This window comes from Tympanuchus pallidicinctus, unplaced genomic scaffold (assembly GCF_026119805.1).
Source record: "Tympanuchus pallidicinctus isolate F22 unplaced genomic scaffold, pur_lepc_1.0 scaffold3, whole genome shotgun sequence".
NCBI lineage: Eukaryota > Metazoa > Chordata > Aves > Galliformes > Phasianidae > Tympanuchus > Tympanuchus pallidicinctus.
Window position 1 is genome coordinate 24,249,386 of NW_026294747.1, and position 17,762 is coordinate 24,267,147.

Sequence of the window (17,762 nt, forward strand, 5' to 3'; positions counted from 1 at the left end):
CGGTCGCCGCCGGCCGCGCTCTCCCCCCGCCCGGAGGACGGCAGCGCCGCGCCGAGCCGCCTCCCGCCTGGCGGGGGCGGCCCCGCCGCCGGGAAGCGGAGAAGAAAGCGAGAGGAAGGAAAAACGGGAGCGGCCCACGTGATGGGCCGCCGCGGCCAATGAAGACAGCAGGAGGGTGCGCGTGGCAGGCGAAGGCCTCAGGAGCCGCGAGCGGGGTGCGCGGGCCGGGCCGGCGGTCGGCGCCCCGCGCCACATGGAAGCGGCGGCGGCTGGAGGCAGGTAGGAGCCGGCCGCCCGCGGGGCGCTGCCCGGACGCTCCCCCCCCCTCCGTCCCACTGTCGGTTTTGAAGTTTTATTCGAGGAGGTGGCGTGAGGTGTGCGCGTCACGTGAGCGCGGCCGCCCAATCACACGTGCGCGCTCGCTTCTCTTGGGCTGTGAGGACTGCGTTTGAAGCGAAGGGGCCACGGGGCGGCGGCGGAGGGGAGCGGTGGCGCGCTGGCCGCTTTTCGGCCCTTCTCTCGAGTCTTTCTCTCCCGTCCCGTTCCCTCCGGGGTCGGGGCCGGAGCCGACGGACGGCGGGGCGAAGTGGGGGGGGGGGGGGGGGCGAGGGCGGCCGCCGGTCACGTGACGAGGGGAGGGCGGGTTATAAGCCCCGAGCGGCTCCGCATCCGGAAGGGGTCGGCGGAGGCCCGGCCCCGAGCGGCTGCCGTCTCCTGGGGCTATCGCGCTCCCAGGGACCGGCCCTCGGCGGGGGCGTGGCCGTAGCTACCCGGGGCCGGGCTGCGGGACGCGCCTGCCATCTGCCGACCGCGCGCCGCCGAGGATCACGGAGGAGAGGAGCGGGGGGGCGGCGGCCGTGGCGCTTCGCGGCCGCTCCCGCTGCCCCTTGGCGGCCGGGGCCGGGGCGGGGCGTAACGGCTGCTCGGAGCGGTTGGTGGCGCGCGTGCGCCCGGGCACGTCGCGTGCGGCGGCCGTTGGTGCCGGGCGGGGCGGCGCTCCGCCTCTCGCTCCGCGTCCCGCTGCGCTTCCGGCCTTCACCCGGGGCCGCCGAGTAAACAAACGGCGCGCTTTCCCTGAAGGGCGCCGGGGGCGGGCTCCGTGGTTCTCCGTGGTTACCGGCGTTGTTGATACGAAGTTCAAAACCGAGTTGGGAAACGGTAGTGTGAGCTCGGCTTGCGGATGGGAGGCGCGAGGATTAGCGGGTGTTTCTTCAGTCTGGCAAACGGAGAGGCTTCCAGTAACGCAGTCTGAGCTTTTCGCCTGGTTGCTAAAGATCTCTAAGCTTGTGCCCTCTGGCTGTCCTGCTGTCACTGTGCGTTGCCCTCAGCCTTGCGTGGCGGTGAGACCCAAAGATCCGAAGGTTGTGACCCGGTTGCTGTTACAGGAATAGTGGTGGTTGCGCAGTTGTGCTGGTCTGTTGACTGTTGCTTACTGCTAGCGTGGTGTGTTCTGCTTGACCGCAGGCTACGTCTGCAAGTCAGAAGTGAAGATCAGTATTAAAGAAAAGCCTGGACCCTATTACTTGGTACTTCAATTGGTATTATTCTTTTATATTGTAACTTTGAAGGGATGCAGGATTTCTGTGGCAGTTACAGTTTGATGGATGAGAGCCCTGGATGCAACACTTGAATGAGAAGGATGATGCTGAAAGTTAGATCTTTTCCTGACTTCTTTTGCCATCTTTTTTCTACGATGTGGAGAACATCCTCAACTGAAGATTTATGCTTGTGACAAACGTTCTTCATGATGTGTCCATAAGGGGACTGAAGTCCATCAAAATGGTGTTGTGTGTGTTGATTAGGGCCATCGTTGCATGGGAGAAAGTGCAAGAGGTTGTTGGTTTTTTTTTTTTTTTGGATTTCAGTAGTTGAAGTGATAGTGTATGGAAAAAATAAAGCAATCATTGAATATATGAGTAATGGGCATATGAGTGACTTTTTGATAAAGTATGAAAGTACATTATTTTAAATGTTGAAATAATAACATGCCATAAATACCTGCACAGATAAAACACCATGGTAGCTTGCAGTGAACACTGACTTTTCATCCAGTCCCCTCATCAGTGGTTCAGTGGCCTATATAAATGGGTTGTGTGTTTCCATTCTGCTGCCTTCAGTATTTGGGAACATCTCTTTATATACTGAAAAGTTACAATTCTTTAGAAGAGAAGGAGTGAATATTATGCACTTTGCATTATATCATTAATGCTGTTAAAGCACTGAGGGGGACAGAAAGTTGTGATGTGCATGGCAGAGTACTGCTGGAGGAGAGCTGGAGTGGGCATTTCCATCCTTTCCAAAATGTTTGCATGCAGAATAGAAACTAGGACTTCTGCAGGGACACAGCTGATGGTTTATGAAGCACTTACGGAATTGTAGAATGGCTTGGGTTGGAATTGACCTCACGGATCAGCAGGTTCCAACCTCCAGGCCTCAAGGAAGGGTTGCCAGCTGCTAGATCAAGTACTACTAGATCAGATTGCCCAGGGCCCCATCCAACCTGGCCTTGAAAACCTCCAGAGTCAGGGCATCCACCACCACTCTGGGCATCCCATTCCAACACTTCACTGCTCTCTCAATAAAAAACTTCCTCCTAACATCTAATCTGAATCTCTCTTCCTTTAGTTTACACCCATTTCCCCCTTGTCCTTTCACAATGTACCCATGTAAAAAGCTGATTTCCCTCATGTTTATAGGCTCTCTTTAAGTACTGTAACATCACGAAGAGGTCTCCCCACAGCCTTTTTGAGGCTGAACGAGCCCAGTTCCTTCGACCTGTCTTCATGCCTTCCAGTCTGCAGGTGCACGCTGCTGGCTTGTATTGAGTTTTTCATCAGCCTGGACTGCTGAGTCCTTCTCAGCAGTGCTACTCAAGGAGTTCTTAAGCATGTCTGAGATCACCTTGACCCAAGTGCAAAAAGGATGCACTTTGCGTTGTTGAATCTCACTAGGTTCATAAGGGCCTACCTCTCAAATTTATCAAGGTCCCTCTGAATTGCATCCCTTCCTTCTTCTGTATGTATCAATCACATTGCTCAGCTTGGTGTCATCGGTGAACTTGCTGAGTGTGCACTCAATCCCATCACCTGTATTATTGATCAGGATATTAAAGAGTACTGGATGTCCCCCTGGACACAGAGCCATTGACCACAACCCTCTGGCTGAGACCTTCCGACCAATTCCTTATCCACTGAACTGTCCACCCTTCAAAATCACATCTCTCTAATCTAACAACAAGAATGTGGTGTGGGACCGTGTCAGAGGCCTTGCAGAAATCCAAGTAGATGACATCAGTTGTCAACTGAACAAACGCCCTGGAATCTTCAGGGCTCTGGATATTAAGAAGTACATTTGGTTTTAGTATAAAGTAATGTTCTGATCTGAAATCTGATATCTTAAAAGCTGTCATACATATTTGTTTTGGGAGTTGTGAGTTCTGTGTGGTATGTTTTCATCAAGAAAACCTGACTCTGGAGAAGCAGACTTCTTGCTGTTTTTTGCTTTTTATTTATTTTTTAGTACTATGTAACAGTCGGTTTCTCAATGTTTGCTTTTTTAAATCATACACTTAAGCTAAATTCTACTATCATACCTGTAATCTTCTTGACATTAAATTATACTTTCTCACTATACCTAAAGGAACATTTTATGCTACTTCTTTTATAAATAAAATGGTGTAAAATACTGGAATCTGTTGCCTAAACATGGGGGCCAAAGCTGTTGTAGGTACTGCAATGTGTGTACAGTAAGTATTCAGCTCTGGCAGGCCCAAACTCTTCTGGAGAAGCATTTGAAGGCCAGCAGGGCATATAAAGGCACAGGAAGTGGGACTAGGTATCTTAGTATAGGCAGTTCAGTCCACTTGGAGTTTGAGAATTAACAGACTTTCTTGTGGCCTGATACTGTGTTAATCATTCTCTCAAGTGGCAGAACATTGGCTGAAAAAGTGTTTCTTTGTGTTTTAACCCTTCCAGCATACATATTGTACGAGGCTTCTTACTACTTATAGTGTGACTAGATATAAAGACCTCTCTTTATAAATCTTTTTTATGGCCATACCTTCAGACTTCATACAGTTGTCAGGGCTGCATGGTCTTAGTGCTAACAAACTTGTGGGCTAAGACTGCTGTTTCCTTTCACTGTGAATGTATTACACTGTCATGGTTGGTTTGGGTGGCTGTTGTTTTAGCCAGTTTCAGCTACTGTCACTTCTAGATAGTGAATTTGAGAGCTGAAAGCCTTCTTCATGCTTGAGTAATGCTCCAGCAGCAGTGCCTTTCATGTACTATATACAATAAAGTATAGCATACCATATGACAGAATTCTCGTATTGCATCTCTGCTTGTGATCTTTATGTTCAAACTGAAGAGATAATTGCTGCATAAAATAAATGCAGTCTGCACCTCTTTTATATATTATGCAGGTTTGCAACTATTACACATTCTGCTTAAGATTGTCGATCTCCCAGATAGGGATCCTTAGCAAAGCGTGGACCCTCTCTCTCTGTTTGTCAGTTACAGTACCTTTTTTTGAGATAAGTTATGAATAGAAGTGGCTGAAAAGCTCAGGTTTTCACTACAGCTCTACTGGCAATCTCTGCGGTATGCTAGTTGGTGAAAGTTCTGTATCTTTGTTACTTGTAACATGTAGCCGTGCTGGCAGGGGTTACTGGAAGAATGAGTGCAGTTTACTTGATACTGTTGGGAAATACAATTTTGAAGACTGTAATTCATGCTTTCAAGATACTGCAAAAACAGGAAATAAGTCTAAAAGAGGCATATGGTGGATGAGGGTGCTACTTAGTAGTGAACTTCAGAGTTTCAAGTGTGACCTTAGCAGTTACTAAACGTGACTGCAAAGGACAGTACTCAGGTGGTGAAGACCATTTCTATGCAACCAGTTGGTATCTAGCGCACTGAGGCCTTAAAGCTGCCATTTTCACTGGTCAGAATGGGCAGCCGTGCTCCTGTCCATTGACGACTATAAACTGCTCAGAACCTGGCTATTTGTGCTGGTGGGAGGCGGTAGAGCTGCTTGCTTTTACAGGTGAATTTGCTCTGTTGAGTAACTAGAGGTTCCACTTCTGTTCCAGGCAAGGATCACTGCACGAGTCAGGTCAAATGCTGGCAAAATTCCTGGCAGTATCAACAGTCTGTTACAACTTGTTGTTGCTGGAACACGTGCTGCTGGGCCGTGCATGTGGCCCTATCTGCTACTCAGCTCAGTGCAGCTTCTCTTATTGGTATAAATGGCTCGGTTGATGACTGCTAGATCTAATACATGGTATGCAAATGTTTCATCAAAATAACTGTAGAGAGTTAACTTCTGCTTTGGAGCTAGATCTGCACAACGGTAGCCATTCCATTCCACTTGCTGGACATGCTGTGGTCTTGCACAGAAGGTGCAATTTGTGCATTCCATCTTCTGTCATGGTAGGAGGTGCACAGCTGCAGTGTTGGGAATGCTGCATGCGCTCCTCATTTCATAACCCAGCAAACTAATTGTGGCATGCTTAATAGAGAGGTTTATAGTGATAAAACAATGTGAAGGTGGCTTGGTTGGCTTACCACCAAGTTATGACTTTAAAAGAGCTCTTCTGTGTGTTCTGAGGTGGTTCGACCTAAGTGGTCACTGGTGGGTGAGGCCGTTGCTGCTGCTGCTTCGTGTCAGTGGGTTACTGGGGTGCTGAGGATTACACAAATGTCTGTCAGAAGGGTGCATGAAGACTGGTGAGACTGAGGTAGAAGGAAGGGCAGGAGGATAGAAACATCCAGAGAGATGAAAATGGGATAGCAGGGAGACTGTAAAAAGGATGGAAAAAGCGTTAGGACTGATGACAGTAGCTGAGATTCAAATGTACTTACGGGATTCCTAATCCAGTCAGTTAATACACATGTTTACAAGTTGAGTTGTAATAACTGCCCTTAGACTGGATTGCTTTCTTGATTCCTTCCATTCTTCTGCATCCTGAGAGCAGTGGCTCAGCTGTAACTGAGGGTGTCCTTACAGAAGCTGCAGCTACCGCACAGCTGGGCTGCTGAGGGCTGAAGCTTGATGTGAGCCTGACACCATGGCATTCTGGTCATCTGTCCCTGCATAGAGGATATGCAAGTAAATATCCTGACAGACAGGGGAGGAATAGCGGGGTTCCCACAGGTGCATGCCTTCAGCCATGCCCCGTTTATATGTGTAATCCCTGAATGTTCAGAATTGTTTTAACGAGCTTATTCTCAGAGCACCTGATTTAAAAAATATACTTTCCTTGACCAATCCAGAGGACTGCCATGGGGTTGGTGTTGAGCCCCGCTTGCCCAGACGCAGAGAAGAAAACTGTGCCAGATGAGGGCTGAGCTAATCCACCTTCCGTACTCTGCCAGGCTCGCCGACGTACCGCAGGGCGCTGGCCCTCCTGCCAGGTTCCCGGGGCTGCCTGAACTTTGGGGTGCTCGTGGTGCCGTGAGGCTCGCCCTGCTAAACCGCTGCAGGAGGAGGGATACGTCCTGCACGCAGCTTCCCACGAGCCGGGGTGCGCCGTCTTGCGCGACGGGGGCTCGCGTTCTCCCGGGGAAGCACCGAGGGAAAGAGGGAGGGATGGAGGCGGCGGCGCCGCCGCTGCGGCCCCCTGAAGGCGGGGGCGCGCCGTCACCGCCGCCTCCGCTCGCGCCGGGTGCGGTCCCCGCCGGCGCCGCCCCACGGCCGTCGCGTGCTAACGCGGGCCAACGCGGGCCGCGTCCCCGCCACCGCGGGGCCCCCGGCCGGGCCCGTGACCGGAGGCGGGGCCGGGCGGCCCGCAGGGGGGAGCGGAGCGGGCGGGCGCTTCGTCCGCGCCCCGGGGCGGAGGCGGTGGGGGCCGGGGCCGCAGCCGCGGCACAGAAGGGGACTTCGAAGGCGCCATAGAGCGCGGGCACCGCCGAGACGCGCGCGAGGCGACGTCGACCCCGCGCCCGTTCCAGAAGCTTCGTGGCGGGGCGCCGCGCGGTGCGGGGCTGGGCCCGGCGCGGGCACGTGACGGGCAGGCGGGAGGGAGGGAGGGGGGCGTGAGCGGGCGGTGCGCGTGCGCGCGTTGCGGCGCGATGACGTCAGCGCGGTGCGCACGCACGTTGTTCCCAGCTGGCGGACACACGGTCCGCGTGAAGAGAAAGGGAGCGGGGGGCCCGCGCCTCGCCGCACGGTAACTACCGCCCTGCGGCCGCCCGCCGCCCTCGGCCGAGCCCCGCGTTCGCCGCGCCGCGCCCCTGCTCCGCGCGCCGCCTCCCCCCGCGCTTCCCGCCCCGACTGCGAAAATTAACACCCGGCGCACCACGAGGCGCCGCGGCCGGGCCGAGCCGGGCGGCGCGGGCCGCTCCCGGCGGTTACGCGAAGCGCCGCTTCGGGGCCGCCTCGCCGCTGGGGAGTCGCCGCCTCGGGAGCGTCCGCCGCGTCGCGCCCCCTCCGGCCTCGTCCGCGCATCGCCGAGCCGTTGAGGAGCGGCGCGGGCGCCTCGCGGGCCCCGCTCCCGCAGCCGTACGCGCCCGGCCGGGGACGCCGCCGCCGCGCGGGCGGCCGCTTCCCGGAAAGGCGCGGGCGGCTCCCGGCGGCGGCCGCCTCTCCCGTGCCGGGGCTTCCGGCGGGGGCCGTCCGGAGCGGGGAGGAGGGGCGGCGGCGACGAGTGCTCGGCCGCGCCGCACCTGCCCCGCTCGGGGCGCCCGCCTTCCGTTCGGGACGCGCGGGCGGGCGGCGTTGAACGGCAGCGCCGCGCGTGCGGTGCCCGCTGCCATTGGAGCGCCGTGCCGTGCCTTGTCCCGCCGCGCCGCCTGCTCGCCGCCCGTTGCTGCCTGCGGCACGAGAAGCGCGCGCGGAATGCCCTGCCCGGGAGCGCTGCGTGCGGCGGCCTCGCCTGGTTCGCATAGAAGTTGTCTCCTAACCGTGGTTTTGCGTTTTGCGCGTTTGCCTTCCCGCACGTTCTAAAGCTGCTTTCGATGTTTTTGCTTGGTGTGCTGACCAATCAGAGGTCTGCTTTTAAATATCGGGTCTGCGCACGGCTCATATATAGCTGGAGCCGAGTATAACTGAGGCTTCCACAAGTACGTGGAGCTCCCTGTTTTAATGAAAGTGGCTGCTGTGTCAGACCAAGTGTAAGCGTGTGTGAAATTGTGCTGGGAATATATGGTGCTGGTACTGAAGTTACGTCGCTTCTGCCTGCTGTAATTGCCCGCAACCACAAACATCCCAGCCACATCTGATACTGGGAGCACTGCATACCCCTGAACTGACTGAAATAGCACAGTGCTGTTAAATACTGTGAAACGGAACAGTGACTCAGGAGTCTTCTGTATTTGTTGTGTTTTGGCTGAACACGTGGCTGGCATGTTTTTGAAGCAAGCTTAAAGCCTTTCTGTGAATCTTTTACCACATGTAGAATCACTTTAATAAGCTGGTGTCGTTTGGCAGTATTGTGAAGTCTGTAAGTATGTGGGAAGTCATGTGCAGTTTTGAATGTGATTGTGTTCTTCTTGTGATGGCTCTTCCTTCTGTGTTCTAGATTCTCTTAATTCGCTTCCTCTATGGGGAAGTATTTCTTTCTCCAAGTAAAAGTGGCATCCTCCAAGTAAAAAGTGGCAAAAGGTGTTTTCCAAAACCTGTGCAGAACATTTTTTTTCTCCAATTTATCTTATGAATGTTCCAAAGTTATGAATAGTGAAGGTGGAAGGATTGAAGTAGGTCTCTTGTATTCCTTTGGTGTTGAGAATGTTCCTCATGGAATTGATGAATGTTGACCATCTTCTGAGTTTTTAATTATGCCCCACAGACACATGGTAGCTGCTTTGCACAGGCAACTCCAGCTGATGGCAATTCCTCATCTCATATTCCTGCTTCCTCCCCAGCTATGCATTTATTATAAAAATTGACTGGTTTTTTTTCAATGTGATGTTTGTATGTAATCAGATTTAAAGCACAAAAGTCTGAATGATATTCTTGTAAGTTTCTCTTTAGCGTACTGTAAACTGTCACAATGAGAAATGTATGAGCTGTGTAAAGAATGGCATTTTTACTATTGCCTCTTAGGATGATGGTTACATACTCACCTGTGGGGCAGACGTACAAAAATGGAATTATGTGCATACAAGTGGAGGAAATTTTTTAGTTTCTTAAACAGATGTACTGATGTTTTGTTGCTTAGATTTAATTATTTAATTATTCCGATAATTTAGAAAATAGATAGCTAAGGTTGCTCTGGTGCTTTCTTTCCATTCTACCATTTTATCTTGGCTGCTTTGCCTTTTTGGAGGGGCTAGATTGTCTGCTTTGTTGGCAAGTTTATCCATTCAAACTACTTTTTTCTTTCTTCCATTCTTTGTCTCTGTGTTGGACAGGCTTTTCTGAAAACTTGGGTTTATGGGGAGATAAGGGATCCCAAAGAAATCCCAACTGCACAGGCAGTCTGTTTCATTACAGAAGTTTGGAGGTTTTTGTTCCTCCTCATTTTTTGAGAAGCTTTGGATCTCTGAGACCTCTTTCTGAGAAGAGCGAAACAGCTTTTTCCTTTGTGTGAGAAATGTGCCATCCTCTCTTCTGAAAACTTCTGCACGTTTTGCTAAATGCTGTTTCTTCAGTAGATGACCTGAAGTGTTAAACCAGTATCAGAACAAAGAGGACTTTGATGCATCAAGCAAAGCAACGAGTGCTGTCATGGCAAGGCATTAAATGAAAATGATTCTAAGGGTGTTGTAACCCACACCTGTAAGAACTGAGTTATATGTGCACTAATAGCCTTGATTTGTTATGTGCTAATTGTGCTTGATTTTACTTGGTACTGTTTGTCTTTAAACTTTTCAAGAGGAGAACTGTTTAAAAAACAAACAAAAAACAACCTTGAGAGACATTAAAACCTTTTTACGAGAGAGAATGTATTTAAAGAACTTTAACTGATTTTATTTTTTTTTTTTCCCAGAATGGTGAATACATGCAGATGATTATCAGAATTGTGTAGACTTTGCTTTTTATTTGAGAGCTTATAAAACTTCTCATCATGGAGAAACAGCAGATTGTGCTGGCTAACCGGGACGGTGGGACAGTGTCTGGCTCAGCACCTGCCTTTTTTGTTATACTGAAACAACAGCAGGGAAATGGCAAAGGCGACCAAGGAATCCTAGTGGCCAACCGTGATGCTTGCGCTCTGGCCAGTGGCGTATTAATGCCAGTAAAACCCAAAATCAAGACCTGCCTCCCAGCTGACTGCGTCTCAGGGGGCATCACTGTCACCCTAGACAACAACAGTATGTGGAATGAATTCTACCATCGCAACACGGAGATGATTCTGACGAAGCAGGGGAGGCGCATGTTCCCATACTGCCGATACTGGATTACAGGTCTGGATGCCAGCCAGAAGTACATCCTGGTCATGGACATCTCCCCCGTGGACAATCACCGATACAAATGGAATGGCCGCTGGTGGGAGCCTAGTGGGAAGGCAGAGCCTCACGTTCTTGGACGAGTGTTTATTCATCCAGAGTCGCCTTCCACTGGCCAGTACTGGATGCACCAGCCGGTATCTTTCTACAAACTCAAGCTTACCAACAATACCCTGGACCAGGAGGGTCATATCATCTTACATTCTATGCACCGCTATCTGCCACGCCTTCACTTGGTTCCTGCAGACAAAGCCACTGAAGTCATTCAGCTCAATGGTCCAGATGTCCATACGTTTACCTTTCCACAGACAGAGTTCTTTGCAGTTACAGCCTACCAGAATATTCAGATTACCCAGCTGAAAATAGATTACAATCCTTTTGCTAAGGGATTCAGAGATGATGGCTTGAATAGTCGGCCTCAGCGTGATGTGAAACAAAACAATAGCTTTGAACTGGAAGAAGGTAATGTTTTTAGCTCTGCCAGCATTCGTAGTTGCCCTGCTGAAGTTGACATGTTAGAATTACGTCGGAGAATAGATTCTTCATTCATTGGTCAGAACTCATCAGCCATGAACCTGGAGAAAGAATCCTTTAATACAGAACAAGACTTTGTAGGTTTCCTGGACGCTGGCCTGCCTTCCAGTGATACGCCAAAGCTAAAACAAGAAGTCACTGAGAGGTGGGTTAGCATTCTGTTTTTATAATAAATGCCTGTTGAGTGAGATATTTGGTAACGCATCAAATAATGAGATGCTTAGTAGACAGATGCATGGATAACATTTGTTTGACCTGAAATGGTGGAATTGCTGAAAACTTTTCCTTCCTTTAGGTAGTCATAGAATCATAGAATCACCAAGGTTGGAAAAGACCTAAAAGATCACCCAGTCCAACCGTTCACCTATTCCCAATAGCTCCTACTAAACCATGTCCCTCAACACAACATCCAGCCTTTCCTTGAACACCCCCAGGCTTGGTGATTCCACCACCTCCCTGGGCATCCATTCCAGTGCCTGACCACCCTTTCTGAAAAGTAATACTTCCTCATGTCCAGCCTGAATCTCCCCTGCCGTAGCTTGAAACCATTCCCCCTGGTCCTATCACTAGTGACATGAGAAGAGGCCGACCGCCAGCTCACTACAACCTCCCTTCAGGAAGTTATAGAGAGCAATGAGGTCTCCCCTGAGCCTTCTTCTCCAGGATGAACATTCCCAGCTCCTTCAGCCTCTCCTCATATGGCCTGTGTTCCAGACCCCTCACCAGCTTTGTTGCCCTCCTTTGAACACGTTCCAGGGCCTCAATATCTTTCTTGCAGTGAGGGGCCTATCTATCAGTTCGAACTTCCTAATGTATCTGAGGAGTACAAGAGTTTGGTGGTTTTTGTATGTTGCTTTAATTCGCTTTGTAAAGAAATGTTGAGGGATTCTTGTTAACTCTTGTGGTATTTAGAAGTCTAAAGTTAGTTGTTTTGAATTTTAAAGAGAGCACGTTTCAGTCATGCAAAAGTTGCCATTTTTTTTTTTTAAGAGTTTCTTACCACCACAACAGGCTGTCTCTGTTTCTTCATTTTTCATTAGTGAATGAGTGAGGCTGTGTGAGGGTGATGTGTGTTTGGATTGGGTATGTGTAGTGGTTACCCCACTGCAGTAGTGGACTACTGATAAACTACATGTTTTGTCAGTAACTTCTTATGGGAATTCTTTCCTTCTTCAAGGGAGATTGAAGCAGCCCACCTTTCAGTGCTTCAGTACTTAATCTGCCAAAAAATCAGTATCAAAAGCAACCTTATGTAGATGAGTATGCCAAGACATTATTTAACTGCACATAACTACTTTGTCAATTAACTAGGAAATCAGGATGATATTAACTGTGTAATTCAAGCTCACCTCCTAGAAGGGAAAAAGTGTGTTAATTATAATGTAATTGTAGCTTGCTTCAAAGACTGTAGTACATTCAGCGTGTTTAGAGAGGGTAAAGATTTATTTGATTGGTTTTTTTCCTCGGAGAAATGATCTTCTTGCCTTTTGAGTAACTGCAAAACCTTGAATTACAAAGTTGTCCATTCATTGAGCCTTTCTGATTGTGGTTAGTCCTGACTATTCCAATTGCTGTGGATTTGGAGTGTCCTAGATTGTGCAGTAATTTCCAGTAGCAGTGTATTAGAGAGAACGTCTCCTATACTTCTTAGATAGTCCAGAAATGTAAATTCTAGAGAAATATTTTCTGGTTGTAGATCAATGCTTAGATGACTTTTTGTTGTAAGCAGATTGTAAGTAAAACACTACATCTCTGAAAGTAGCTACTGAGAAGTTTGAAAACTTACTTTGTCTTTGAAGTGATTTTTTTTTTCTCTTTGGAGTCAGTTCCTGTTGCAGAAGCTTAAAGTTTTGTTCATGGTCACATTGTTCATTAGCTTTGCCTGAAGAGTGTCATTGAAGCAAATCGTTTGGAGAGATGTTCAAACAATAGCTTCTGTGGCTTTATTTTTTCCTCCCTCCTGTTTCCCTTTATTTCCCAAAGGATAAAAGCCATAGTGCTGAAAGTGTAGATGTTATCTCACCCAGTAAATTTTGGGCTGTTTTAGAATTTTCTTTTTCCCTTTGAGTAATTTTAAGGACTTGAGAACCTTACTGAAGAGCAGCTCATTTGACTCAACAGGCTTTGTTTCTTCTGGTTCAGTGTGTATAAGATGCCTTCCCCAGTTTCATCTCAAAGACAATTCACCTCTTAACTGTGCTTAGAGATGCTCATAGAGGGAGAATCCCTAAGGCATTTTCCTCTGTTCTAGGAAATATTAAACATTTTATGAGTAAATATTTCTCACAGTTCTAAAACAACCTTCAAAATTAGTCCAGCTTTCTGTTCTATCTTCTCTAATCTGTGCAAAACAGCCAAATTCTGTACTTGGAAATAAAAAATAATCTCACCCAAGGAATGGCAGAACTCTTTGTTTATGTGCCGAGTTGTTCAGGACATTTGTTCTATTTTTTTCCTTCAAACCTGTTTACAGAGTTTTCATGCCACTCATCAGCCTTTCAAGGACAGCATTTGAGTGAGTGGTATCCTCTTTTATCAAACAACGACTGTTATATTTACACTTTGATAACTGTTATTTCCCTGTACATAGTGTTACCTATAAATTGGTGGGCACTGTCTTGCCTCTAGACAGGGTAATGATTTTGGCTGGCTTTAAATTTGTGGAAGAGTTAGAAGCTGGGAGCTGCTGCTCTCAGGTGATGTATCCAAGGGAGGTGGAGTTCCTAGTGCTATAGAGTGCTTGTGCTTAGTTTTGCCAACTGAAAGGTTTCCTTTGCTGCAAATGGAACTTCATAAGAGGGTGCATGCAGCTGAGAAGAATTTGAATCTTGAGTTGTTTGTTCCTACACTTTGGAAATAAATATCTCATGATACCAGGTAGTCTGTTTTGTTCAGTGCTTTGGAAATATGCTTCTTTTTATCAGGTGTATTGTAAGAAAAAACAATCTTTAATTTTAGTTATGGGCACTTCTAAGTGGAAGTTTATACCTTCAACCACTGAAATGCTGGGAGCATGGAGGTAATTGCAAGCAAAAGATCGTGATTCTTAAGTCTTATAGGCTGCTGCACACTTTTCCCCTTCAAGGTCCTTCGAATTTTTTGGTTCAAAAATAGAAATACTGTGGGAGGCTTGAATGCTCCCATAGGCCTGCTTTTCTGATTTAGTAGTGCTGTGTTTAGTCTGAAAGTTTGGTTTTCTTTTCCTCCCTGGCTTTCAGAAGAGTGCTGTAGTAATCATCCTCCAGCCTCAATCGCAGATAGCAACAGGTTTCTAGATCAATTCCAGAAGAGTCCATGTGTTCCATAGTGTATTTTAAAAATGATCTACATAGAAGAATCCAGGTAAATGAGCAGCTAAAAATTCAGTACATGAGCAGTTGCGTGGTTTATTGTGGCAAAATGCAGGAGAATTTCTTCCGTGTGTTTGCTGTTTAATCGTGAGGTATGAAATAGTATGTTACATGGGAGTATTAAAAAAAAAAAGCAACTTGCTCAAATGTGAGCATTGTCCCACATCAGGTAAGGGAAGAAGCAGTTCAGAGATGATCTCACCATTTCTAGCTGATCTGAGATTATAGGGAAGATTCTGAAAGGACAGACTGTGTGATCTGCCTTCACAGAGAGTATAGGAAATGTTGCGGTGGTTTTGTTGGAAGTAGTGCACTTCACAAACTAAAAGCAAAAGAAATGAGAACAGTGCTACAAAGAAACTTGTTACTGTTGTCCATGAAGTTCATAATTGCATTTGAATTTAAAATATTTGGACAAATATTTGATCTTTTTTATGTACACACATGGATGATACCTCACTTGTCACCATTTGACTTATAGTTGTAATAGGAAGAGGAAAGTGGCGTTTGTGCCTAGGAATTTGATTTTTACAGCAGAGCTTCTTTGATTTAGGTAGGTACTGTCCAAATCTCTCACAGAATCATATTCCTTAGCTTGAGGAATGCATCTTGCAGTGGGTAAAGAAAGATGTCTGGAAAAGCCCAGACTTTGTTTGGCTTTCAATTGGAAATAGTAGAATTCGAATGAGACGTTTATTTGTCTCTTCGTTTTAGAGAGTTTTAAGCGTTGCCCAGGACCTCTAAGCATATTGTCCTAGAATTTTTCTTGCTCCTTGAAGGAGAAAGGCTATTTAATCTTGCATTTGACATTCTTCATGTAATGAATGTTAGGAACTTGCTTATAGAAAACTCCATGGACAGAGAAGACAGTAGACAAAACAAGATTCTCCTGCAGCACTACAGTTACCTCAGCAGGCACACTTTTTTCTTCAAGCTTAACTCTAGTTACTCAGTGTCCCTGTGGATTTTCTAGAAAGAGTCTGTCTTCCTCCTAGGAGTTCTATTTGTAAGTATATAAATCTGCATCCTTGTTTTACACCACAGTCTTTCTTTATGAGCTACTCCAAGTCATGACTGCTGTGTGTGTTCCAGGTTTTCTCCTTTAACTGTGCCCTAAGTCTACACAAGGCTGAAGCAACCTTCTTCTCCGCTTCTTCCTCTTCCTTTATCACAGTCCAGGATTCAATTGAGAATGGTCATTTCTTCAGGGGGAAAAATAAACAGAGAGAACAAGCTTTGTGTTTGTACATACCATCTGTATAAACAATATTAAAATATCAATATATAATGATGTTACAAAAGCTGTTACATTATTGAAATTGTTAACATGAACAAAAATTAACATAAATACTGATTTTGAACATCTTGGTAATTGCATGATGTTAACATAGTTTTAATATTTTAACATACTTTTAATATATAATGTTGTATAATACTTACAAAGAGTATATTAGAATACCATTCAATATGCTTACCAATGGACTTCTGTTAATTTCTGAGTTTCATTCTACATTCGAAATTCTTGTTTTGTATTTTATGTGTTTTCTTATGATGAAAAGCCAGTTTTTGAAGTTCTTAACAGAACTGCTGACTGTAGTTTTCTGACTGAAATGTCTGCTACTCAAAGCAGCCCATCATTTGGGAGTGTGACTGGCTGTCCATAATGTCCAATTTGTGGTATGTAACACCCTGATTAGGTCAGTACTCCATCTGAGTGGAAGATGATGCACAGTTGAACAGATGGTTAACATTCTGTAATTGTTTTGGATCAACAGTTTCATTTAGGAATGGTTTTAGTGCAGCTTCAGGGTGAATTAATTAAAATTTTGCTTAAATCTTTTGAACTGGAGTATATTAAGCACTTATTTAGCTTCTCGTTTGCAAATAAAGTAGCTTTGACTAAAGTGACAGTTCAACATTTGGTAAACCGAGTCCACTTCTAAGCATTTAAAGCATAAAAACTTAGCGTCAGTCATGTCATGCCTCAAACAGGAAAGCTGCAAATGTTATCCTGGTATTACTAGGGAAGGAAATGATGCTGCTGCTTTCACAAAGAAGCTGTATTGTCTTCAATGATGGCAGATGGTAGGAGGTTGTTGTTTGTTTGTTTGTTTTTCTGATTGGTTGGTTGTTTTTGAATGATCACTACTTAAAATGTAAGCTTGTAAATGACATCGTATTTAGCCAACTCATGGCTTGGAGCATTTTGGAAGTTCTTTACAATGTGCAGCAGGGGGTTATAGGAGATGATATTGTTTTGGCAAAGTTGGAGATTTTATGAAGATCTGTTGTGTTTTTTTTTCCTTCCTGCCCAGTCCCATTGCTAGCAGTTATGAGAGCAGCTCCCGAGTGGCATCCCCACTGGACCCCAGTGGACAGTTCAATGTAGTCATTAAAGAGGAACCCATCGATGATTATGACTACGAGACAAATGTTTGCACACAAGGAGTAAGTGTGAAACAGGAAGACACGGATGAAGAAACTGATGAGTATTCTAACACTGATGATGATGACGGTCCTGTCCTACAAAAATGCCTGAGGAGATACAGTGAAGCAGATAGAAATGATGGAGACTTCAAGTCTAGGAAGCGTGTCCTATCCAGTCCTTCAGGTGTTGCCAAGGCAAAAATGTTAAAATTGGAAAGTGGGAAGATGCCTGTGGTTTATTTGGAACCTTGTGCGGTTACAAAGAGTACAGTGAAGATATCTGAGCTACCACAGACCATGCTGTCCTCTTGCAAGAAAGACAAATCCGTGTTGAATACAGTACTGGATTCTTTACCAGTCTGCTTTGAAAATCACAAAGGTTCTTACTCAGACACAGCTGCTATAACTGAGGAGATACCCATGAAAAAAATGTCTCCTGGAAATAAACTGGCACAGAAATATTCCTCAATCAAAGAGGCCCAATGGATTCTATCTAAATCACCTAACTTTAATCTTAGGAGCTCCGTAAGTTGTCAGATTTCAGAAAAAGAGATTTGTGGAAGAAAAAAAACTGGAGTACTGAAGAATTCTGCGTCCCTGAAAGGCTCTGGTAGCAGTCAAAACTCACTGTCATCAGGTACCACTAAAAGAGGAAGGCCACGGAAACTGAAAATCTCCAAGGCTGGTCGGCCACCAAAAGGTATAGGGAAACCTGTGATAACAAGCAAGAACAGCCCTGTGGGGCCTGGGAGTATCCTTCCAGATGTTAAGCCAGACCTTGAAGATGTTGATGGAGTCCTCTTTGTGTCCTTTGCATCAAAGGTAAAACCAAACTGTTTCAAATTAAATTCAACCAGTTTTTACTTAAATGCTGAAGGTATATTTTCGTTTAAACTGAGTTTTAAAATGTGTGAACACCTCAGTTCTGTCGTTATATTGTCTCAAAATTAATCATGTCTGTCTTAATGACTTCTGGAAAAAATAGTGGGTTATAGGGTTCTGTATAAGATAAAGCATACTTGTTTGTTAGTTTGTATTTTGAATATTTCAGTGATACTTG

At 46.6% G+C, this 17,762-nt stretch overlaps 1 protein-coding gene and 1 long non-coding RNA gene across 16 annotated transcripts in view; both read left to right on the forward strand.

Annotated features, from left to right (window-relative positions):
* Positions 1-17,762, forward strand: part of MGA (MAX dimerization protein MGA) — a 59,700-nt gene continuing 41,938 nt past the window's right edge. For 6 of the 15 annotated variants that reach the window (XM_052693079.1, XM_052693084.1, XM_052693082.1 and 3 more), the window contains exons 1-3: positions 15-279; positions 9,932-11,070; positions 16,591-17,524. In XM_052693079.1, the coding sequence (XP_052549039.1) occupies positions 10,010-11,070; positions 16,591-17,524 (1,995 nt within the window). In that variant the 5' untranslated portion in view covers positions 15-279; positions 9,932-10,009. Of the gene's footprint in view, positions 280-7,071; positions 7,172-9,931; positions 11,071-16,590; positions 17,525-17,762 lie in introns of those variants that run through there. The other 9 variants (XM_052693094.1, XM_052693093.1, XM_052693091.1 and 6 more) reach the window with 8 other exon arrangements.
* Positions 11,077-16,590, forward strand: LOC128085523 (uncharacterized). Its single transcript, XR_008209002.1, has 2 exons — positions 11,077-11,220; positions 11,708-16,590. It is a non-coding gene; the product is annotated as an uncharacterized LOC128085523 (long non-coding RNA).